General features: G+C 50.5%; 1 protein-coding gene across 2 annotated transcripts in view; it reads right to left on the reverse strand.

The window, feature by feature from the left end:
- Positions 1–18,486, reverse strand: part of Mical3 (microtubule associated monooxygenase, calponin and LIM domain containing 3) — a 169,307-nt gene that overhangs the window by 44,327 nt on the left and 106,494 nt on the right. For both annotated transcript variants that reach the window (XM_055604112.1, XM_055604113.1), the window contains exon 22: positions 1,116–1,311. In XM_055604112.1, coding sequence (XP_055460087.1) covers positions 1,116–1,311 — 196 coding nt within the window. The remainder of the gene's footprint in view (positions 1–1,115; positions 1,312–18,486) is intronic.

Genomic DNA, 18,486 nt, shown 5'->3' on the forward strand with positions numbered 1-18,486 from the left:
ACACACACACACACACACACACACACACACACACACACACACACACACACGCTCCTGAACACACATGCACACGTGCGAATGCACACCACCAAAAGTGCCACCTGGAGACTGAGGCCTTGTAGAGGGTCTGTGACATGGTCTAGGACCTGCAGGCACTGTGTGGACTAAAACCATGGAGGTGATTATAAAAATCTCCCAGGATGTCTGCTGGCCCTGCAGACCCCAGAAACCCTGGGAGCCAGTGTCCATGGCTTGCTGCTGACACCAGCATTACCATGAAAAGGAAGGCTCTCAGTTACTACCATGGTGGGGTAAGCTCTAGCCAATCAGGTTCTGGAAACCAACACATGCATCCCTGGGTACTTTGATGGATACGTGAGTAGCGATGGTTACTGCTGACGCTAATTTGGTGACCACCGGGTGCAAGGCATTCATTGTGATGTTCATAATAAACTCGTGAGGCATAATGGCCTTTCCAGGTGGGGAAACTGAGGCACACAGGATAAGTGATTTGCATACAGCCAGTGGGTGGTAGATGTGGGCTTCCAGTCCAGGTCTGAGTCCACAGCCATGTTCTAAGCCAAGTTCTCTGAACTGGAGGAGAACAAGCTCCCCCAGGTGGACTGGGAAATTCCCTCCCTCATTCATTCATTCTTCCTTAGTTTTTAAGCCAAGGTCTCATGTAACCCGAGTCGGCCTTGAACTCTTGATCTCCCTGCCTCTGCCAAGCCCTGGGATTGCAGGTTTGTGCCACCGTGCCCAGCTGTCCTGGAACTCTCTCTGTAGATCGCTGGCCTCGAACTCAGTGATCCATCTGCCTCCACCTCCCAGGTGCTGGGATTAAAAGTGTGCACTACCACTGTCTGGAACATGTGATCCACATCTTTTCACAGGATTCATATTCCCATGAATACATAAATGACCAGCAGCACCCAGAGGAAACTCCAAATGCTTAGACATGCCGAGGGCCACTTTAAACACCATGTTCCTACCTGTTCTTTAACCTTCACACTGATTCTAAGGAAGGCACTAGTGGCATTACGTCACAGATGAGGAAACTATGGCTTGCTGCCCCAGGAACCCCGGAGCCAGGCAAATCACGGGCATTGGCTGACCTGCTGGCCACATCCTCTTCGGTGCCCTTGTCCAACACGCTGCTCAGGTTGTGCTCGGCCTGCGTCTCCTCAGGCACCTCTTCCAGCTCCTCTACCTGCCTCACGGATCGGCGGTAGTTCTCCAGCTCGATCCTCTCAGGGGTGCCCCTCAGCCTCTTGGCGATGCTGGGCTCCTCCAGGCCGTTCATGCTGGAACCTGCGGGAGAAGCAAACAGACGGTGCTCTGAGGATGAAAGCAGAAGCCAAACCGCAGCAATGGATGACAGGAGCTAGTGTGGGATGAAAGGGAACGTGGACCTGGTTCATTTGGTGCTGGGGGCCTCATGCATGCTGGGTAAGCACTGAGCTACAGCCCCAGCCCATAACTGTGTCAACTCCTTTGCCACAGCACTTTGCCACAGCATAGTTTTTCTATGCATACAGACAGGTGCAGGGTACGGTCCTGGCACAGCTGCTGCCATCTCCAGGCTCTTACACAGCAGCAGCTTTCAAGTCGACTAGAGATTCTTTACAGAGAAGCAGGAACCGATGCCATGTTTGTTTGCAAATCCAGGCGAGCCTGTGCTGACGGGATCTTACCACAGGTCCTCGGGTTGACCTCTGCTGGTCCTCCCATCCTCGGAAGTGTCACTTTAAACGCCCTACTCTACCTTTCAGCACTAAGTTCACAGCCTTGAAAGTATAAGCTACGCACATGGCTGGATGAGGGTGTCTCTCAGAGCTATGTACACAGACTGAGAGAGAGGGGCATGCAGCCAGGCAAGTGGATCTACCCATCCCCCAAAGCAAAGCTGTCTGCCCAGGCCTCAGGAGGACACAGGCTCCCGGGTGCTGGCTCATCCGTCCTTTCCTTCCTCATCAACCTCCACCAGCCACCCACGTACCCACGAGCACCCACGTATAACAAACAGGAGCAAGCCAAGGACTCCCTGACCACACATGGTGAGAATCTTTCTCATCACGTTGCTGACAACTGCTGTGACATGGAAAATCGAGGAATGAAAACCCTTTCCATTCTTACAGAGTCGGTGGACAGCGTGTGAGGCTTAAGTTATCAAGCACTGATGTGGATGCATGCTCATGGGGTCACGAGTACCTAAGAAAGGAGTGTCGTGTGCTGGGTATTCAGGGATGGTCTTCTGGAGGACTACGTTGTTAACTAGCTTGGGCGTGGTGGCGCACACCTGTAATCTCAGCACCCTGGGAGGCAGAGGCGGGTGGATATCTGTGAGTTCGAGGCCAACCTGGTCTACAAAGTGAGTTCCAGGACAGCCAAGGCTACACAGAGAAACCCTGTCTCGGGAAAAAAAATATTAAAAGGAAAGAAAGAAAAAGAAAAGAAAATAGTCTGAAAGGCTGGCCTGCTGACGTATGTAGACACTTAGGTGCCTGACATCACACAGCTTGTGAGTGGTGAGACTAAGAATTGAGCTTCAAGAGGAGAGTGGCAATTCAAGAGACCACCGTGCTTGGACTTGGACTTGTGACATGAAGAGAGGGCACATGTGAGGTCCTGGTTATCGTTTCCTTCAGAGGCATCACCATACGGTCCCACTGTGGCTCTTTAGATGAGAAAATGCCTTAAAACAGAGAAGCCGGAGCCTGGGACGGCAGGCCTTCTGCCCTCTGCCTGGTGGTAGTTCTCTGTAGTCTACAAACTGTGCAGATTAACGGATCACCAAGCATCGCGACTTGGCAGTCTAAGCCCGGAGCCTGAGGCTCTAGGGAGGAGAAATGCTACAAACAACAACAAGAAAAGGAGCCAGAACTGGTCAGAACTGTTCACACCATTCACATATCAGGTCCTGGGGGAAGGATGCTCTGATAGCTTTAAGTATCTTGCTGGAGATTTTGTAAAGATAAAGGTGGAAGGCCTGACCTCATGGCTTGCAACTGTAATCCCAGCACTCAGGAGGCTGAGGCAGGAGCACCGAGATGAGCCTGGGCTACATAGCAAGACCCTGTCTCAAAAACAAAACCATCAGGGGCTGGAGAGATGGCTCAGTGGTTGAGAGCACCTGCTGCTCTTCCAGAGGACCTGGGTTCAATTCCCAGCGACCACATGGCAGCTCACAACTGTCTGTAACGCTAGTTCCAGGGGATCTGATACCATCACACAGACATACAAACAGACAGAACACCAATGTACATAAAATTAAAAAAATAAATAATTAAAAATTAAAAACCATCAAGCAAGAATGAAGGTAAAGCTGGGTGTTGTGGTGCATGAAGTCGAGGCCAGCCTGCTCTATATAGTGAAACCCTGTCACAAAAATCAAACACCCCCCCAAAACAAACAAACAAACAAACAAACAAACAAACAAAAAACAAAAGTGGGTAAAGGTCTGGGAATGCAGCTTAGCTGGAAGAGTGCTTGTCTGGCATTCATGAGGCCCTAGGATTCAAACAGGTGTAGTAGCAGATCAGAAATTCAAGGTCATTCTTGGCTGTATAAGGGCCAGAGACCCCACAACAACAATCAACCCATCCACCCACCCACCTACTCATAAACAGTAAGATGGAGGCAGTAGTGCTGTCTCTGACCCCTGGCCTACCCAGCAGCCACTCAGGGTTCTAGCTCACTCTAGCTTTCGGTGAGAGGGAACTACTTAGGCAGAGAATCCCAAGCATTAGGGTCTCAGAGACTCAGTTTTCCCAAAGGGAAGATGGTGCTCAGAGTATGCTTAGGTAAGTACTGGCACTCACAGAATACCAAAGCCCACAACCTTGAAATGCCTCGGCAAGCATGATGCAAATGGATCAAGACCAGCATCCTTGATCCCCTTTCCCAACCAAAGAGCTCTCAGACAGACAGATGGTGAAGACAGAGGCAGGGGAAGAAGAAGCGGAGTGGTGGAGGCTTTTGTGGTGACCTCAACATCGTCACCAGGGTACAACCCCTCCTCCATCAACACAAGCTGGGAGGAGGAACTCAAGAGACAGGGGATGAAAATTAGCAGCAGCTGCCGAAGTACCAACATTTTAAAATGCTTTGAGGCTTGTCAGCCACTCAGGAGGCTGAGGCAGTAGGATGGATTGCTCGGTCTTGCAACACACCAAGACCGTAGTTCCAAACAAGCACACAAACACACGAGGCTCTCTGAGTAGGAGACAGCCAGCCTCATCAGGAGAGATGGCCGCCTGCCCTCCACATCATCCTTGTCCTAAGAGCGCGGAGGGACTTCCCGGCTAAAAGTGGCAGGAAGGACCTGGAATCAGTGCCAAGGCTGATTCGTCTCTAAGTCAGGACAGGCTGCTCTCAGGTCACAGGAAGGCCAATTACAGCTTCATGCATACCAAAAGGCAAGAGCTCCCAGGATCTGGCTGCATCCTAAATAGGAAAAAGGCCCCGGTCTGACCTGAGGCTCTGTTTTGGAACAGTCACTGCCCACGGGAGTACCATACATCATCCCCAAAGCAGCTTGCTAACAGGACAACCTGCTCTCAGCTGATGTGCGAGAGCTGCCAGAATCCTTTATTTGTGGCTGTCTGACTCACGGAGGCTGCGAGGGATGCAGGCAGGCTTCAGCGTGATGGTCAGTGGCACCTGCTCTCCCTGGCCGCAGGCCCTGCCTTCCTGCAGTGCTCACAAAACTTCAGTGCTGGGAGGGGGTTCTTGAGGCTTTCTCTCTCTCCTTCGGCCCCGAATTCATTTCTGGCTCATTTTACCAATTCCTTTTTCCTTTTAATAAAACTTTACCAACACACCATCAGCAACTGTACTTATTTATGGGGTACAGTATAATCTTTTACACATGTAAACAATGAGTAATTTCTACCTCCTCAAACACTTATCCTGTGAGTTGGGACCTTTTAGACTCTTAGTTATTTTTCGAATAAGAGAATGCGGTGTAAACTGTGGTGACCTCCTGGCTGTAGAACACTTGGCTAATCCCTCTGGCCTCACGGGTACTAATGGCCCATCTCTCTACCTAACCTCCTTCCAGAACTGTTGTTCTATTTTATGATGGATGAGGTCAACTTTTCCTGCTAGGGAAGCCTGAGTAAAACATGAATTTGATGAGAGGTAAAAACAAGGCACAGGGAAGAAACATGGCTTCCAAAATCCATTCATCCAACTGCCAACTCCATCCATCTTCATGGACCCATGAACCAGTGTCAAAGGTGGCTGACCAACTGGGCCTCTGCACCAGAGAAGCCTGCCTTCTGATGGACTGCTGTATCACACAGCTGCCAGGAGGGGCCAGTGACTCAGGATGTCAGGGGGAGTCATGTTAGGAAGTGGCTCTGTCCTTGAAATGACTCGTCCCTCTGTAACACACTGGCCTGAAATCACTGATCTGTCTGACATACACTATTTTGCTATTTTGCCATTTACAGATCTTCCCAAAAGTGGTCTCTCTCTTTGGTGCTAAAGATCAAACTCAAGTCTCGTTTGTATAAAGTATTCCACTTTCCCTGAGACCCACCTCCTGCAACACCCACTGTTCCTTTGATTTGTCTGGTGGAGATTTGGGCAGTGAGTTTTCTTTCAGGAGTCACCACATGAATCCACACAGCTGAACTACAAGGTTCTGGGGAGCTGTTAAGGAGGAGAACTGCAGAAAAAGCTGCCTGGATGACAGCATATTCTAGATCCCACATCCACAGTGACATTGGTCAAAGTCACCTGAGGAACCTGGAGCCTGTCCTCACCCACAGCCTCCATCACTGCAAGGCCACGATGGGCCCTACCCCTCAGCTTCCATTCCTCCCTGCTCTGGTAGGAAATGTTCTGCTTCTCTCATACTTCCTCACACACTGGGACTTAAGAGAGCAAGCCATCTGAAGTGTGGTCATTCTCGAAAGGAACCACGGCCTGGTCTAACTCAGAATGCAGCCTGGCTTTTGGCCTATCTCCTAAACCTGCAGACAGAGCTGTGTGTGGTACCGTGGGCTTCCAGTCCCAGCTGTTCGGGAGGCTGTGCTTGAGCTCAGGCACTGGAGACAGTTGGAGTAATACAGGGGAGCTTGTCTCAGGACGGAAGAAACAAAATCAAAACCAAAGATTCCCTAGCAAACAAAATCAAAACAAGCTGCAGCTCCATGACCTGAGCCGGGCTTGTCACGTCATAGTAAAGAATCAGCCCTGACGTCAGTTCACCGTCTTCCTGGTTTGGGCTAAAGCTTGCCTATGTAGGAGTCCCACTTAGCTCTGTCTGAATAACAGAACAAACAGCATCTAATTGGGAAGCATCTTGACCTAAAGTCCTGAAACAAAAGCACTCCCTGCCTCAGAACTGCTTCACCACGCCGGCGGCCAATATTCTTGTGTATTCATGGGAGGAGGAGAGGGCCGGGAGCTGCTGCAGCCTTCGGGGGCCTTCCATTGTGAACCACAGTGAGGGCAGTCTTCCTTTTCTCCCGCTCATCTGAGCTCATCCGCCGCACATGGGGAGCTGCTTGATTGGCTCACCCGGCTGACCCTTCACAGCTCCTTTCTGCAGGCAGAGCTGTGTGGGAACGGGAGCTTCTGGTCCAAAGCAGCTCAGCACATCACACAGCAAGAGGTGTTTCTTGAAAGGCAGGTGAAGTGAGTGTTTACTGAGCTACCTCCCACGTCAGGTACCATGACAAGAATGCCACCAACAACAGCCACGGGACTGTCACCCTGTAAACCTCTATTGCAACAACAAGCTGAACGTCCCTCATACGAAACGCTAAGGCCAGAAGTGTCCCAGATCTAGGGATTTTTCTTCTTCTCTCTCTGTTTTTGGTTTACATATAATGAAACACCTTGGGGATGGCAACAAAATCCATGTTTACCTCATATGCACTGCTTCGGGATACCTTGTGTGACAGCTTAAATGACTTTGTGTATGTCAATTTTCTACTTCTGAGGTTGTGTTTACGCTTAGAAGGTTCTAGATTTTGGGTCAGTGTGTGGTAGTGAGGGTTCCGGGTCTCAGTGATGTTAAGGCTCACTGCTCAGCAAGGGCTTTAGAGCAAGCACCACTTGCAGTCGCCTAAAACAGGAAGGGACGCTTCGGCGGGTGCTGGGGTGGGGTGCGGGGCCTTAAGCATGGGAGGCAAGCACTCCACCATCATACCGACATTCCCAAGTAAGGACAAATTATTATTTTTTTTCTTTTTTCGTTGACACGTGGTTTTTCTGTGTAGTCTTGGCTCTCTTAGAACTCACTCTGTAGAGCAGGCTGGCTTCAAACCCACAGAGAATTTTGCTTCTGCCTCCCAAGTGCTGGGATTAGAGGTGTGTGTCATCACTGCCTGCCTGTTTACTTTGATTCTGTGAGACAAAAATCTTGCTATGTATAGCCTAAGCTGACCTCAAACTCTTGATCTCCCTGCTTCGGCCTCCTGAGTGCTCAGATCACAGGTATAAGCCACTGCACCTGATGGAAAAATTGGTTTTATTTTTATTTATTCATTTATTCTGGATAGGGTCTTACTCTGTAGTCCTGGCTGCCCTGGACCTTGCTATGTCAACCAAGCTGGCCTTGAAGTCACACATAAATCTGCCTGCTTCCCTACTGATGCGGTTAAAGGTGTTTATCATCATGCACGGCATAAAAACAACAAAACACCAGGGACTCCTGTATCCCAGGCTAGCCTTAAACTCTCAATATAGCAGAGGATGACCTTAAACTTCTGCTCCTTCTGTCTCCACTTCCCAAGTGCTAGGATTACGAGTATGAATCACCATGCCTTTTTTTTTTTTTTAAAGATTTATTTACTTATTAATTATAAAGTGTTCTTCCTGCATGCCAGAAGAGGGCACCAGATCTCACTATAGATGGTTATGGGCCACCATGTGGTTGCTGGGAATTGAACTCAGGACCTTTGGAAGAGCAGCCAGTGCTCTCAACCTCTGAGCCATCTCCCCAGCACCTGCATCTGATGGGAGATTGCTTTTATGTGAGAGCACTGAGAGAAGTAGGTCTTCTGGGTTCAAGGAGAAATGCAGCTTTTTAAGAGATATTTGATTACCAAAAGAGTTGGAAAATTCCAAGTTAAACACTACATGATGGAGAAGAGAAGATGAGTGGTGGAACCCCTGAGGGAATAAATTAGCAGGGGACCCAGAAAAGCTACAGGAATGCCACAGACTGGAGTGTGTCATCTCAAGAATGCTGAAGGCACCTCGGTTCCTACTCTTCCCCATCACTGGCTGCTGCTAGGGGACAGAGGTGCTCTCAGTCTGCATGGTCTCAGGGGATGATGATGCTTCTAAGAAATGTGGAATAGTCTTTACAGTTATTATCTCAGTATCTGGCCAAAGGGAAATCCCGGCACGCATCACTGTATTTGAGGAAGGCAAAGAGGCATCTTTTAAAGTACAGACTCTCCTCTCTTCCATCAACAGCACTGCTCATATAGCATGAAGCTCTCTTGAAAGTACGCTCTCTCCATGCTGTGTATCTCACGGATAAACCTCAACTCGACCCATATCCATTAGCTAGGGTCAGGCTACAAAAGGCTACATGTTTGGAGTTGGGGTGTGGGGGTGGTCAAAACCCCAAGAATTGGGGGTGTTTTCTCGTACATCTGATGAGAACTGCATCCTTCCTAAGGACTTCCCTTCCTTAGCTGGTACCCAACCCTCAAGTAAGATTCCTCTCCCTTACCCCCCCGCCCCGAATAAGGTAATTGTCTAGCAGTAGGCTCCGCTCTTGTGTCTGTGACTCTCAAACATCCGAGAGATCCATGGAGATGTGCCAACCCCAGGGAGAGAAGGCCTGCTCAACACAGCAGGTTAGGGCTAGCCCTCCCCTCCTGCTTCCTCTGTCCGTGCCCAGTTCTATGCGCAGCTCTACACCCGCTCTGTCAGAGGGCTCTCGTCTGTTATTTTCCCACTCGGACCACCACCCACTGATAGAGAAGCGGGGTATTCTAGCCACTTCTGTGCACCCAGTGCCTAGGAGAACATGAGGTCGGGCACTGATGTTTCCCTACAAGACCAAGGTACAAATTCTAATCCTAGGACCAGGCAGAAGAATGCTTCACTATCAGTCTGACAATCACGTTAATTACACTGTGAGCTCAGTTTCCTCATCTTGATAAAGAAACTTGAGATGGTCTTTGAAAGAGCTCACATGACGGTGCACAGGCACCCGGGAACCAACGGCGGACAACATGCCCTGGAGAAGGACAAGCCACGAGAAAGTACAGAGGGCGCCAGGGAGAGCGGAGGTGTGGCAGATTTGCTAAGGGCTCAGGGCACACTGAACATGAAGGCACGGTATTGACCCCGTGTCAGAATTGCTATTTCCCTTCAGAGTGACTTAGTTCCAGGAACAGCTTGCATACTAGCAGAAGAAGCTGCACCAACAGTCGCAGGGGGAGGTGGTGGAAGGACAGAGGCCCACGGCTGGCGAGAAAGAAAGTCTGTGCGGAAGGGCTTCCCCCAGGATACCAGGTTTATCTACTTAGTTAAGCTTCCTGTGGTGGTGGTGGCTGTTAGTCTTCCACCGCTGGGTTACAGCGAAGCCTGGGCACTTCTGACACTCCCAGTCCATGTCAAAAGCTAGTTCCCCTGAGTGCACACAGTGCCCGGCACACAGTCCCAGAGAAGACTTGGCTCTGACTCCTGAAACTGACTCAACACCTTGGGACTGATGGCTGGGTCAACGAAAGGCTCTTTTTTCCTTTTGTTCCCCTTTAAAGATAACAAATCTCATACACTGCCCTCTCTTGAGCTGAGTTTATCCTTGGAAAGGAACTAAAACAAACAAACAAACAAAAAAACCCCACAAAACCGTCTAGCCATACCCACACCTGCCACCTTGATGCTCATGCCTTATCAATCCCGTTTCTGCTTTCATCGATTTGAAGTCACGAGCATGGAGGCCTGGGAGAGAGCTGTTAGTGTCTAGGCTCCGGACAAGCAAAGATACTCAGGCTGAGGGACCAGCAGCGCCCTGACCCAGGCTGTGGAGGACCCTGCCCTGCGACGTTCCTGTGGAAGGCGAGGAAGGAGGGACTGCAGCTGCAGCTCATTCAGGTACTGATGCTCTGGCAAATGGGCCAGAAGGTGACCCCAGGCTCTGGGGCATGAGAGCTGTGTATGGAGCTAGTACAGACCCACACAGGTCGCAGTACCATGAGTGATCCTGGCTAGGACGTTGAGTCCTGGAACAGGTACTCACCAGGTCTAGTTTAATGTAAACCCTATCAGGGACTGTTTAGGCTCCTGGTGTCACGGAATCAGCTGGTGACTTCACATCCTATCCATGTGTTGAGAAGGTAAAGCGAGGCCAGATTTAGTCAAACCCTTGCCCAAATTTAGCCATCTCCCAAAGAGTGGCATCCAATGCATCGCAACACCCCTGGCATTGTTGCAGACCAGAAAGCCCTCAACTGACCTGCTGGTGAGGAGTACACCCCGCTCGGCAATCCTGCCTAACCCCACAGGGTGCCTGGATCCCGGAGGGAACCCATCAGCTAAGGCAGTAGAAACAACCCTAATCTATTCTCCCACTCTGATTGATCGGCCACTCTCTGGAATCTCTACCAATGATGATCATACTTGATATCCTGAGATGCTTCTAAACAACCAGGATTGACTTTTAAGGATACAGAGAAGAGCCGGGGTGGGGGGGCCTTCCTTCTCCCCTTCCCCCATAGATGGGCAACAAGGTGCTAGAAGGTCATGGCGGACGATGGAGGGGACAATGGGTGGCAGCAAGGAGCTCAAACGAAGGTACTGTCTTCAGACCTTTGCTTGATCTACCACCTGGATACTCTCAGCCCTTTGAAGCTGTGGTCACCACAGGGGATGAACACATTCTGTGGGAGCAAGGATAACCAGCCCCTGGGGTTCTGGGTAATAGTAGCAGTGGTTCTGTTCTGGCTTCTAAGTAAAGTGTGCTGTCTGTATCCTTTAGTACAGTGTCAGTATGAGGCCTCTCTTTGTGAGCGAGCATCTACCCACTAGGAAATATTCTCATTGTTTACATGGGCATGGGCGGTAAAATCCAGAGGTCCTGCTGCGGACAGTGACACTTCATGTCCACCTTCTTATTCCTACCCCCTCCCGTCCCCGACCTTCTGCAGGGTGTACCACCATCGACATCCTCACAGGTAGTTCACAGTGTGACTTTTTCCCCACGGGTCAACGGGTCAACATCTACAGCTATGGTCTGGTTATTCCAACTCAGGCAGGAGGATGCTACCTGCCTTTAATGTGGAAATGCCAGAAATACCACAGTGTGAAAGATGCTCCTCCCACCCCCAACAACTATCCAGTCCAAGATGTCCACAGTGCTGAGCTTGGGGAACCCTGGCTTGGAAGCTCTATCAAATGACCTCTAACCTCAGAGAAAACAGGTCCATGAGGCCATCTAGATCTGAGTGTGGCCTGACTGGAGTGCGAAGAACAGCAGTGAGCTCAGGGACCCTCCCCTAAGGCACTGACCTGAGTCATCCAACTAACGGAAAGGCAAGATATGAAAGGACCAGTCAACTGAGTTCCGTCATGCTTAAGAGACAGCCTTCGGCTTATGTCCAGAGAGGCAACTGGAGACGCCAGAGGCGAAGGCATACAACAGTCCAATGCAGCACACTGAGACCATGACCCAAACACCTCTCACCACCTGCGGCTCCACGCCACATCACCTTCAGGGACGACTGCCCATCCCCCACAGTGCCACTCAAACACCCCCACCCTCTTTCTAGATCTGGCTTGTGTGAGAACCCCAAAGGAGGAATTCCAGGGACTGAAAGATGGATCTAGTCAGCTGCTCTCCTCTATCCGTTTTCTCTCAGGGGTGCCAGGAGCCTGCTGGTGAACAGAGGAACCCGGATGATACAGCAGGGTCACTCACCACACCCAGGAGGGACTGTGGACATACGTGGGGAAACATGTCTTTCTCTGTATTCTCAGCTGTTCTTTCTCCCATTTTCTAAGTCCATTCCTCCTCGGAGCTCTGAGGCTCTTTCCAAGGTGAGGGCAAGGCCGTGTCTGTACATGTTCAGGAGATTTCCTGAAAGCATCCTATGCTCAGCCACATTTCATCCAACAGGGCAAAACCAATGCTGCTCACTGAAGTAACATGGACAATTAGCAGCTGGTCACTTCAAGAGCTCTGAAAATTGCCAGGCGTGGTGGGGCACACCTTTAATCTCAGCACTCAGGGAGGCAGAGGCAGGAAGATCTCTGTTGAGTCTGAGGCCAGCCTGGTCTACAAAACAAGTCCAGGACAGCCAAGGCTACACAGAAACCCTATCCCCCAAAAACAAAAACAAAAAACAAAACAAAACAAAAGCTCCGAAACCAAACTGGCTCACATCAAGCCTAACGAGAATGATTTCCAGAGGGTGTGATGCTATGGCAGTGTCCTTAACAAACAGGGGGACCCCAAGGACAATGCCCAGCACCTAAAGAAATAAGAATTCTATTCTTCTCTTGCCACAGGTGACCTGCCTCAAGCTGTCAGTAGGGAAAACATGTCTCTCCTTCCGTACTCCAATAGCGCACAGAGTCAGGGAGAGTAATTTCTCATGCGGACTGTGAATGGCAATGGTAAATTACCGCTGGAGCTGTTTAAAAAGGGATGACGGAGAGCTGGCTCAGCCCCAAATGGGTACCACATGCCCAGCCTGGGTGAAGTCTTAGGTTCCACGCCTAGCATGGGAAAAGTAAAATGAGGGGTAGGCAAAGCACCATAGAAGTCAAGCCGACAGATCCGTAAGCCTGCTGGCAGGACGGGCTTCCCCTGAAGGCGCAGACTGCTCATTACTGTCAACCCGGCTGCCTTAGACTTGAGTATGTGACATGAACCCACCTCACGCCATCACAGGTTCCCTTCCTCAGTTTTGTGATCCTCTTACATATCAGCGATGAAACCCTTCTTTCTCCTCCTAAGTTCCCACAGGCATGTTCCCAGCCCTGGGAATTACTGCCCGTTTGAAAACAGAGGGACTGTATTTCCTGTAACGAAGAGATGCATGCGCACCTCCACAGAACCTCCCCCTCCCCCACCCTCAGCGCAACGCTCCTGCTCTGAGAGAGCTCCTCTCTCATGTGCTGTGAGTGTGAAATGGCGGAGCAGGAGCAAAGGGAAGCTGTGTAGACAGTGAGCACACACGCACATCCTGATTGTAGTTCCTTGGCTACACGGCTTGGCTTCCCTGTTGGGTTCTAACACCACTGTAGGGCTTAGCGGGTATATATAAAGTATCCAGACGGTGTCTGGTATACAGCGAGTGCTACCCATGAGTACTGCTGTTTCACTACCATTATGCATTCCTATCTCCCTATTTCATTTTACTCTTCTCTCTCTCCTCTCTCTCTCTCTCTCTCTCTCTCTCTCTCTCAAGACAAGGCTTCTCTGTGTAGTCCTGGAACAGCCTGGTTTTGTAAACCAGGCTGGCTTTGAACGCACAGAGATACACCTCCTCTGCCTCTGGAGTGCTGGGATTCAGCGCCAGGGCCACCGCACTTGGCCCCTTTTCTTTTTTGGAGATAGTGTCATGCTGTGTAGCTGGTAGAGTGCTGGCTATGTAGCCTAGGTTGGTCTCCCAATCAGGGCAACCCTCCTGCCTCAGCTTCTTGAAGGACAGGCGTGGTCCACCACCCCCGGCTTAGCGAGCATATTCTTTTCTTTTGCTTTTAAATGGGATTGGGATTGGATCTGGCCTTCCCCCATCGCCCCCCTCCAAGCAGCTAAACAACTACTCTTATTGCTCAGCTTTATCTCCAGCCTCCGACTTTGTTTTCTGTGAACTAGCGTGACAGGTACACCAAAGAGCATCAGCCACGGAGGAAGACAACAGGCTCTAGTTAGCACACCTCCAACTTCCCAGTGGTCCTGAGGGTAGTCCTCCAGCAAGAAGGGCTGCAAACACCAGGGGGTGCAGAACCCCAACCCAAAGACTGCTCCCGGCTCCCGGCAATGTAGCAAACAGGAGGATTTTGGCTTTGGCCTTATGCACCCTGTTAGTCAGTCCCCTCGCCCCACATCAGTACGGCTGCTTCTCAGAGATTCCACAGACTCAGGCCAGGACTGCCTGGAACCACCTTCCTTCCTTCCTTCCTTCCTTCCTTCCTTCCTTCCTTCCTTCCTTCCTTCCTTCCTTCCTTCCTGTGTCACAGCGTCACTTCACCCCTGCCAGTGTCAACTCCCCAGGAAGATGAGCCACAGAGGAGGAAGGCAGCTGGCTGCTTAGTCACTCTCATCAGGCTCGACTCCTGGGGAAAGCCGCTGCCTTTTAAACAGAACCCACCGACCTGGCCTCCCAGGTGGTGGAACAGTGGGAAGAGACCACATGGCTGGTCTCTCTAACCTGCTTTTCTAGTTTCTGGCAGTCCTAGAAAAGGGGGAAGTAAGCACCCAGCAAGCCACTGTAATCTCCTTTCGAGGGATGCCAATGTGGGAGACGGGCTCCCTTTTCCAAGGTTCCCGTCAGTCCAAATCACAACTCCCATTTTTCAAGTTTCAATCTGAGAGCAGATACTGAATGCCAAAGGGATTCTTCTTTCCAGAATTTTCTCCGATTATCTGTCACACGTTTGTGAAGAAAAACAAGGCCTGCTGAGTCCCAACACCGGTCCTCTGCAATTATTTTTATGGGAAGGAGAACCTGTCACCAAGTTCACCTTTCTCAAGGAGCAAGAGGCATGATAACAGCGAGTAGCAAACCCAGCCACAGGGCAAACTTAGAGTCTCTGGGCATGAAGATGCTGGGTTCTAATGACAGGGACACCTGAACGTAAAGTCAGCTACTAAGAACGAACAGTCACGCAGGTGAGGTCATACGAGGACTCAGGCTACGTTTCCTGTGCAGTAACTGTGACGAAGAGGGGCTAGCCCTGGTAAGTCACAGAGTCACAAGAGGAGGAAGACAGGCACCGTGGGCAATTTAACACATTCACGTACAATCAGGAAGAACTAAGTACAGAAAAAAGTTAAAGCAAGGAAAGCAGAAAAAAAAAAGACCAGTAGAAACACTGACTCCATCTGGACAGACCCTAACAATGCTTAGAGCCTGGAGCAGGCCAGACCTGTGGCCCGGCATTCCTTTATGATTTCCTAAGCCTCCCCTACTACCAGCTGAAAGAGGTGTGGGCATTCAGTGCAGGGAGGATGGTCTGCCTACACCTTGCTGGGAGGAGAAGGCCATCAAGGCTGAGTTAGTCAGCTTGGCTTATGGCTTCAATGTTGACAGCAACTTTAAGTCTCTTGCCAGCTGTCCTTACAGACTCATTAAGCACCTCAGACACTTCCAAAAATGTTTACAAACCACTTGTGTATAGCTGAGATGATGTCCCAAGGAAGTAAAAGAGAGACGGTGAACACGTGACTGGTGAGACCCGGAAGTAATTGAAGATTGCTCCCTACGCCTAGAGGCCTGCCTCCCTCCCTCAGGTGTGCAGAGGGTGCTTTTGCACAATCAGTCCTACACCCTCTGGAACTATGTCGTGAGGAGGCAATGAGTACAGCAGGAGGCCTGCCGACACTTGGTAAACACCCTGGGTGGGGTCAGGCCCATGACCAGGCCTAGGTCCAAATGTCAGCGGGGTCCCTACCCCCATTCATTATGACTAATCTGCTAGTTGGCACTTGCTAGATGCTTGCTACATGTGAGCTGTGAGGTAAGGTCACGCTTGGGATCTGGTCTTCCTAAAACTCCCACCTGCTCTCACAGTCCCACTGAGTGGTTTCTTCTTATCCATACTCTAGAGAACCGCTTGTTGGGGGCGGGTCCTACTCAGCACTCTCCTGCCCACCATGGCAGCATGAAAACAGAGAGCGGCCATTTATACAATCTGTTCTCTTTCCATGCCTGTGCTCAGCCTCTGTGCCAGGGAGTATCTTAATTAAAACAAAACAAAACAAAACAAAAAACCCATCAGGGAACGTATAGATAAAAAAGAACTTCAAGACGTTTCAGAAAGAAGCTGAGTTAGTTCCCTTGGAGATTCCCCAGGTTCTTCACGAGGGCTGGCACAGAATCACATCAGCTATTAGGCAAATCAGCACATTCTAATGACAATGGCCCTCCTCCCCTTAAGGCTAGGTCTGAGGTAACAGGGGCAGCTAAGGGTTAGATATTAAAGGCCATAGACCTGTATAATCCTCTCTTATCATTAGCTCTTGGTCAGTCTTCGTACCTGCTGTCTCCCTCTGTCCTCTCTCTTCCTTTTGCAGGCACAGGACCACTACTTCAGAGAAGGAGGGGCATGTCAGTGTGTCAGGGGGAGTCCTTGTCCAGAGTGCCACTCCACAGAAGAGCCTGGTGTTCCTCAACTTCCCAGAGGTCTGCTGCTGGCTGGACAGATGTCAGCCAGGAATGGCACCCACGCTTTCCAGGACCCAGAAGGGTGAACCCAGTACACAGTACACAGTACTTCACCCACTTTGGGCCCTACTTGGCCCGTGTTCCCATCTACAGGCTTGAGGGCAGCCCAGAGAGACTAGACAAGGGAACTCAGGTCCTTGCTAATATAGCACAGGAGAGATGGCAGCTTCGGAGCAAAGAGCAAGGGTCCCCAGTGTTACCAGGACCCAGTCACCAGGCCTGAGGGTACCCTAGCAAGCGCACCAGTGGGGAGGGGGGTGGGAGGAGATACCTAACTCGTCCCAGTTCTGAGGATGGCACCTGGCCCTATGTCCCCTTGGTAGACTTGGGCTGTGTCGATGTTTATCTTTCACCTGCCCTATCCTGAGGTCCCTCATGCTGGCTCAGTAACAGGAGACACAGGAGTGGAGGTGACATTTTTTTCTCCTCTGTTCTCTTCTCTACAGTTGTTGATAAGCAGAGCAAAACAGCCCGCACCGTGCCGCACCCTGCACAAAGTCCTTCCGTTAGCAGGACTCTACCCCAGGTGGGTAACCTGGACTCCACGGCCGTCCGAGCTCTCCCTACCCTCAGTGGCTTCTACAGCCCACGCCCCACACCTGCCTCAGCTTCCCCTTTCCCGCCCTCCAATCAGGAGAAAGAGAAAGAAAAGAAAAACTCAGAAACCTGAAGAATGTTTGGAATTTATTCTCTTAAGTAAGAATATAACATTTGTTAAAAAGAAAAAAAAAAAAGAAAAGAAAAAGAAAAACAAAAAAACCTTAAAGCACAACACCTTGGTTTCACAGTAATGGCAAAAACAAACTTACACAATTAAATAAAAAACTCACAAAGCAACACACCAAAAAACTCACAATAGCACAGATTAAAAACAAGGGCAAATGAAAAGCTTTAGGGAAGGTCAGAGTGGACAGACAAAGTGTTCCTTGGCACAGCTAGTCCTCCACTGGCTTCTATGTACCAAAGTTTTGGGCATTTGTTTCTGCCCCTCTCCTGCTTCACCCCAAGGGAATACTAGGGTGATTAAAAGTGAACCCCTTACTTCACTGGCCAGTATTCAGTGGGCACAGAGGGCCTAAGAGGGTCCCATTGTCCTGGAGGAAGCAGCCAGGCACAGTAAACACTAAAAGACAGTGGGTAGCTTTGATGGCTACGGCAAACCAACGGAGCCCACAGGTTGACTTGAGAGAAAGCAGGTGTCTGTGATGCTCTGGTCCTCCCCCCCACCACCACCAGGAAGACTATCGCTTTGCTGACTAGGAAAACTGATTACCTGAGTTTGGCGGGGGGTGTGTGCCACCCACCTTCTCGGAGACCCAGCCCCACATCTACGCCTCCACAGAAGGCCATGCCTAGCTGCTGGGTTCCCCTGGAATCCTGACCGGGCCTGGGTCAAGCCTGGGCAAGCTTCCACAGAGAGTCCCTATGGCTTTCAGATCAAGCAGCTTTAAAAATGTCTCACTGGTACCATTTAGGGCATACTGTGGTGTCTATATATACACACACCTATACACTGAACTCAAACCTGTACACATATAGATACACAAATAGTATACACATATGGAGAGGTGTGCACGCACAAACGCTCATAGGGTACCGCTGCGCAGCTTTGGCTCTAGTAGGAGGGTTGGGATGCAGGCAGCATGGTGGCTGCTCCACAGTGCTCCCTTAGCTGGGGTTTACAGCAGGCTTAGAAGGGAAGAGGCCCTGGGAAGCCATGCGAGGATCCCTCACCTCCTCGTCAGACAGAGGCCCAGGGATGAGCGGCATTCTTTGTAGCCTGTAGCTATTCTCAGGGGTACGGGCAAAGTGCGGGCAATCCCTTTGTTTCCTAACAGTGCCAGCCGGTACCATGTAAGGAGTGTCTGGGGTCAGGGAAAAGGCCAGTGCCACTCCTAAACTACAGCTTCTCCAGGAAAGACGTTTCCTCGCCAGATGCCTGGGGAGTGCTTGCTCTCCGCTGTCTGCACTGCAAATGCTCCTGATACTGCGTACTGGGAGGAAAGCTCTCCTCTCCCCTTCCCACCCAAACGTCTTGTGCTTCACTTTTGTTTCTGCATAACCGGGTTAAAGGAACCACTTGCAACCAAGGGCTCATGTCCAAAGAGGA

The sequence above is a fragment of the Psammomys obesus genome, unplaced genomic scaffold (genome assembly GCF_907164565.1).
Source record: "Psammomys obesus unplaced genomic scaffold, mPsaObe1.curated_primary_1811, whole genome shotgun sequence".
Lineage (NCBI taxonomy): Eukaryota > Metazoa > Chordata > Mammalia > Rodentia > Muridae > Psammomys > Psammomys obesus.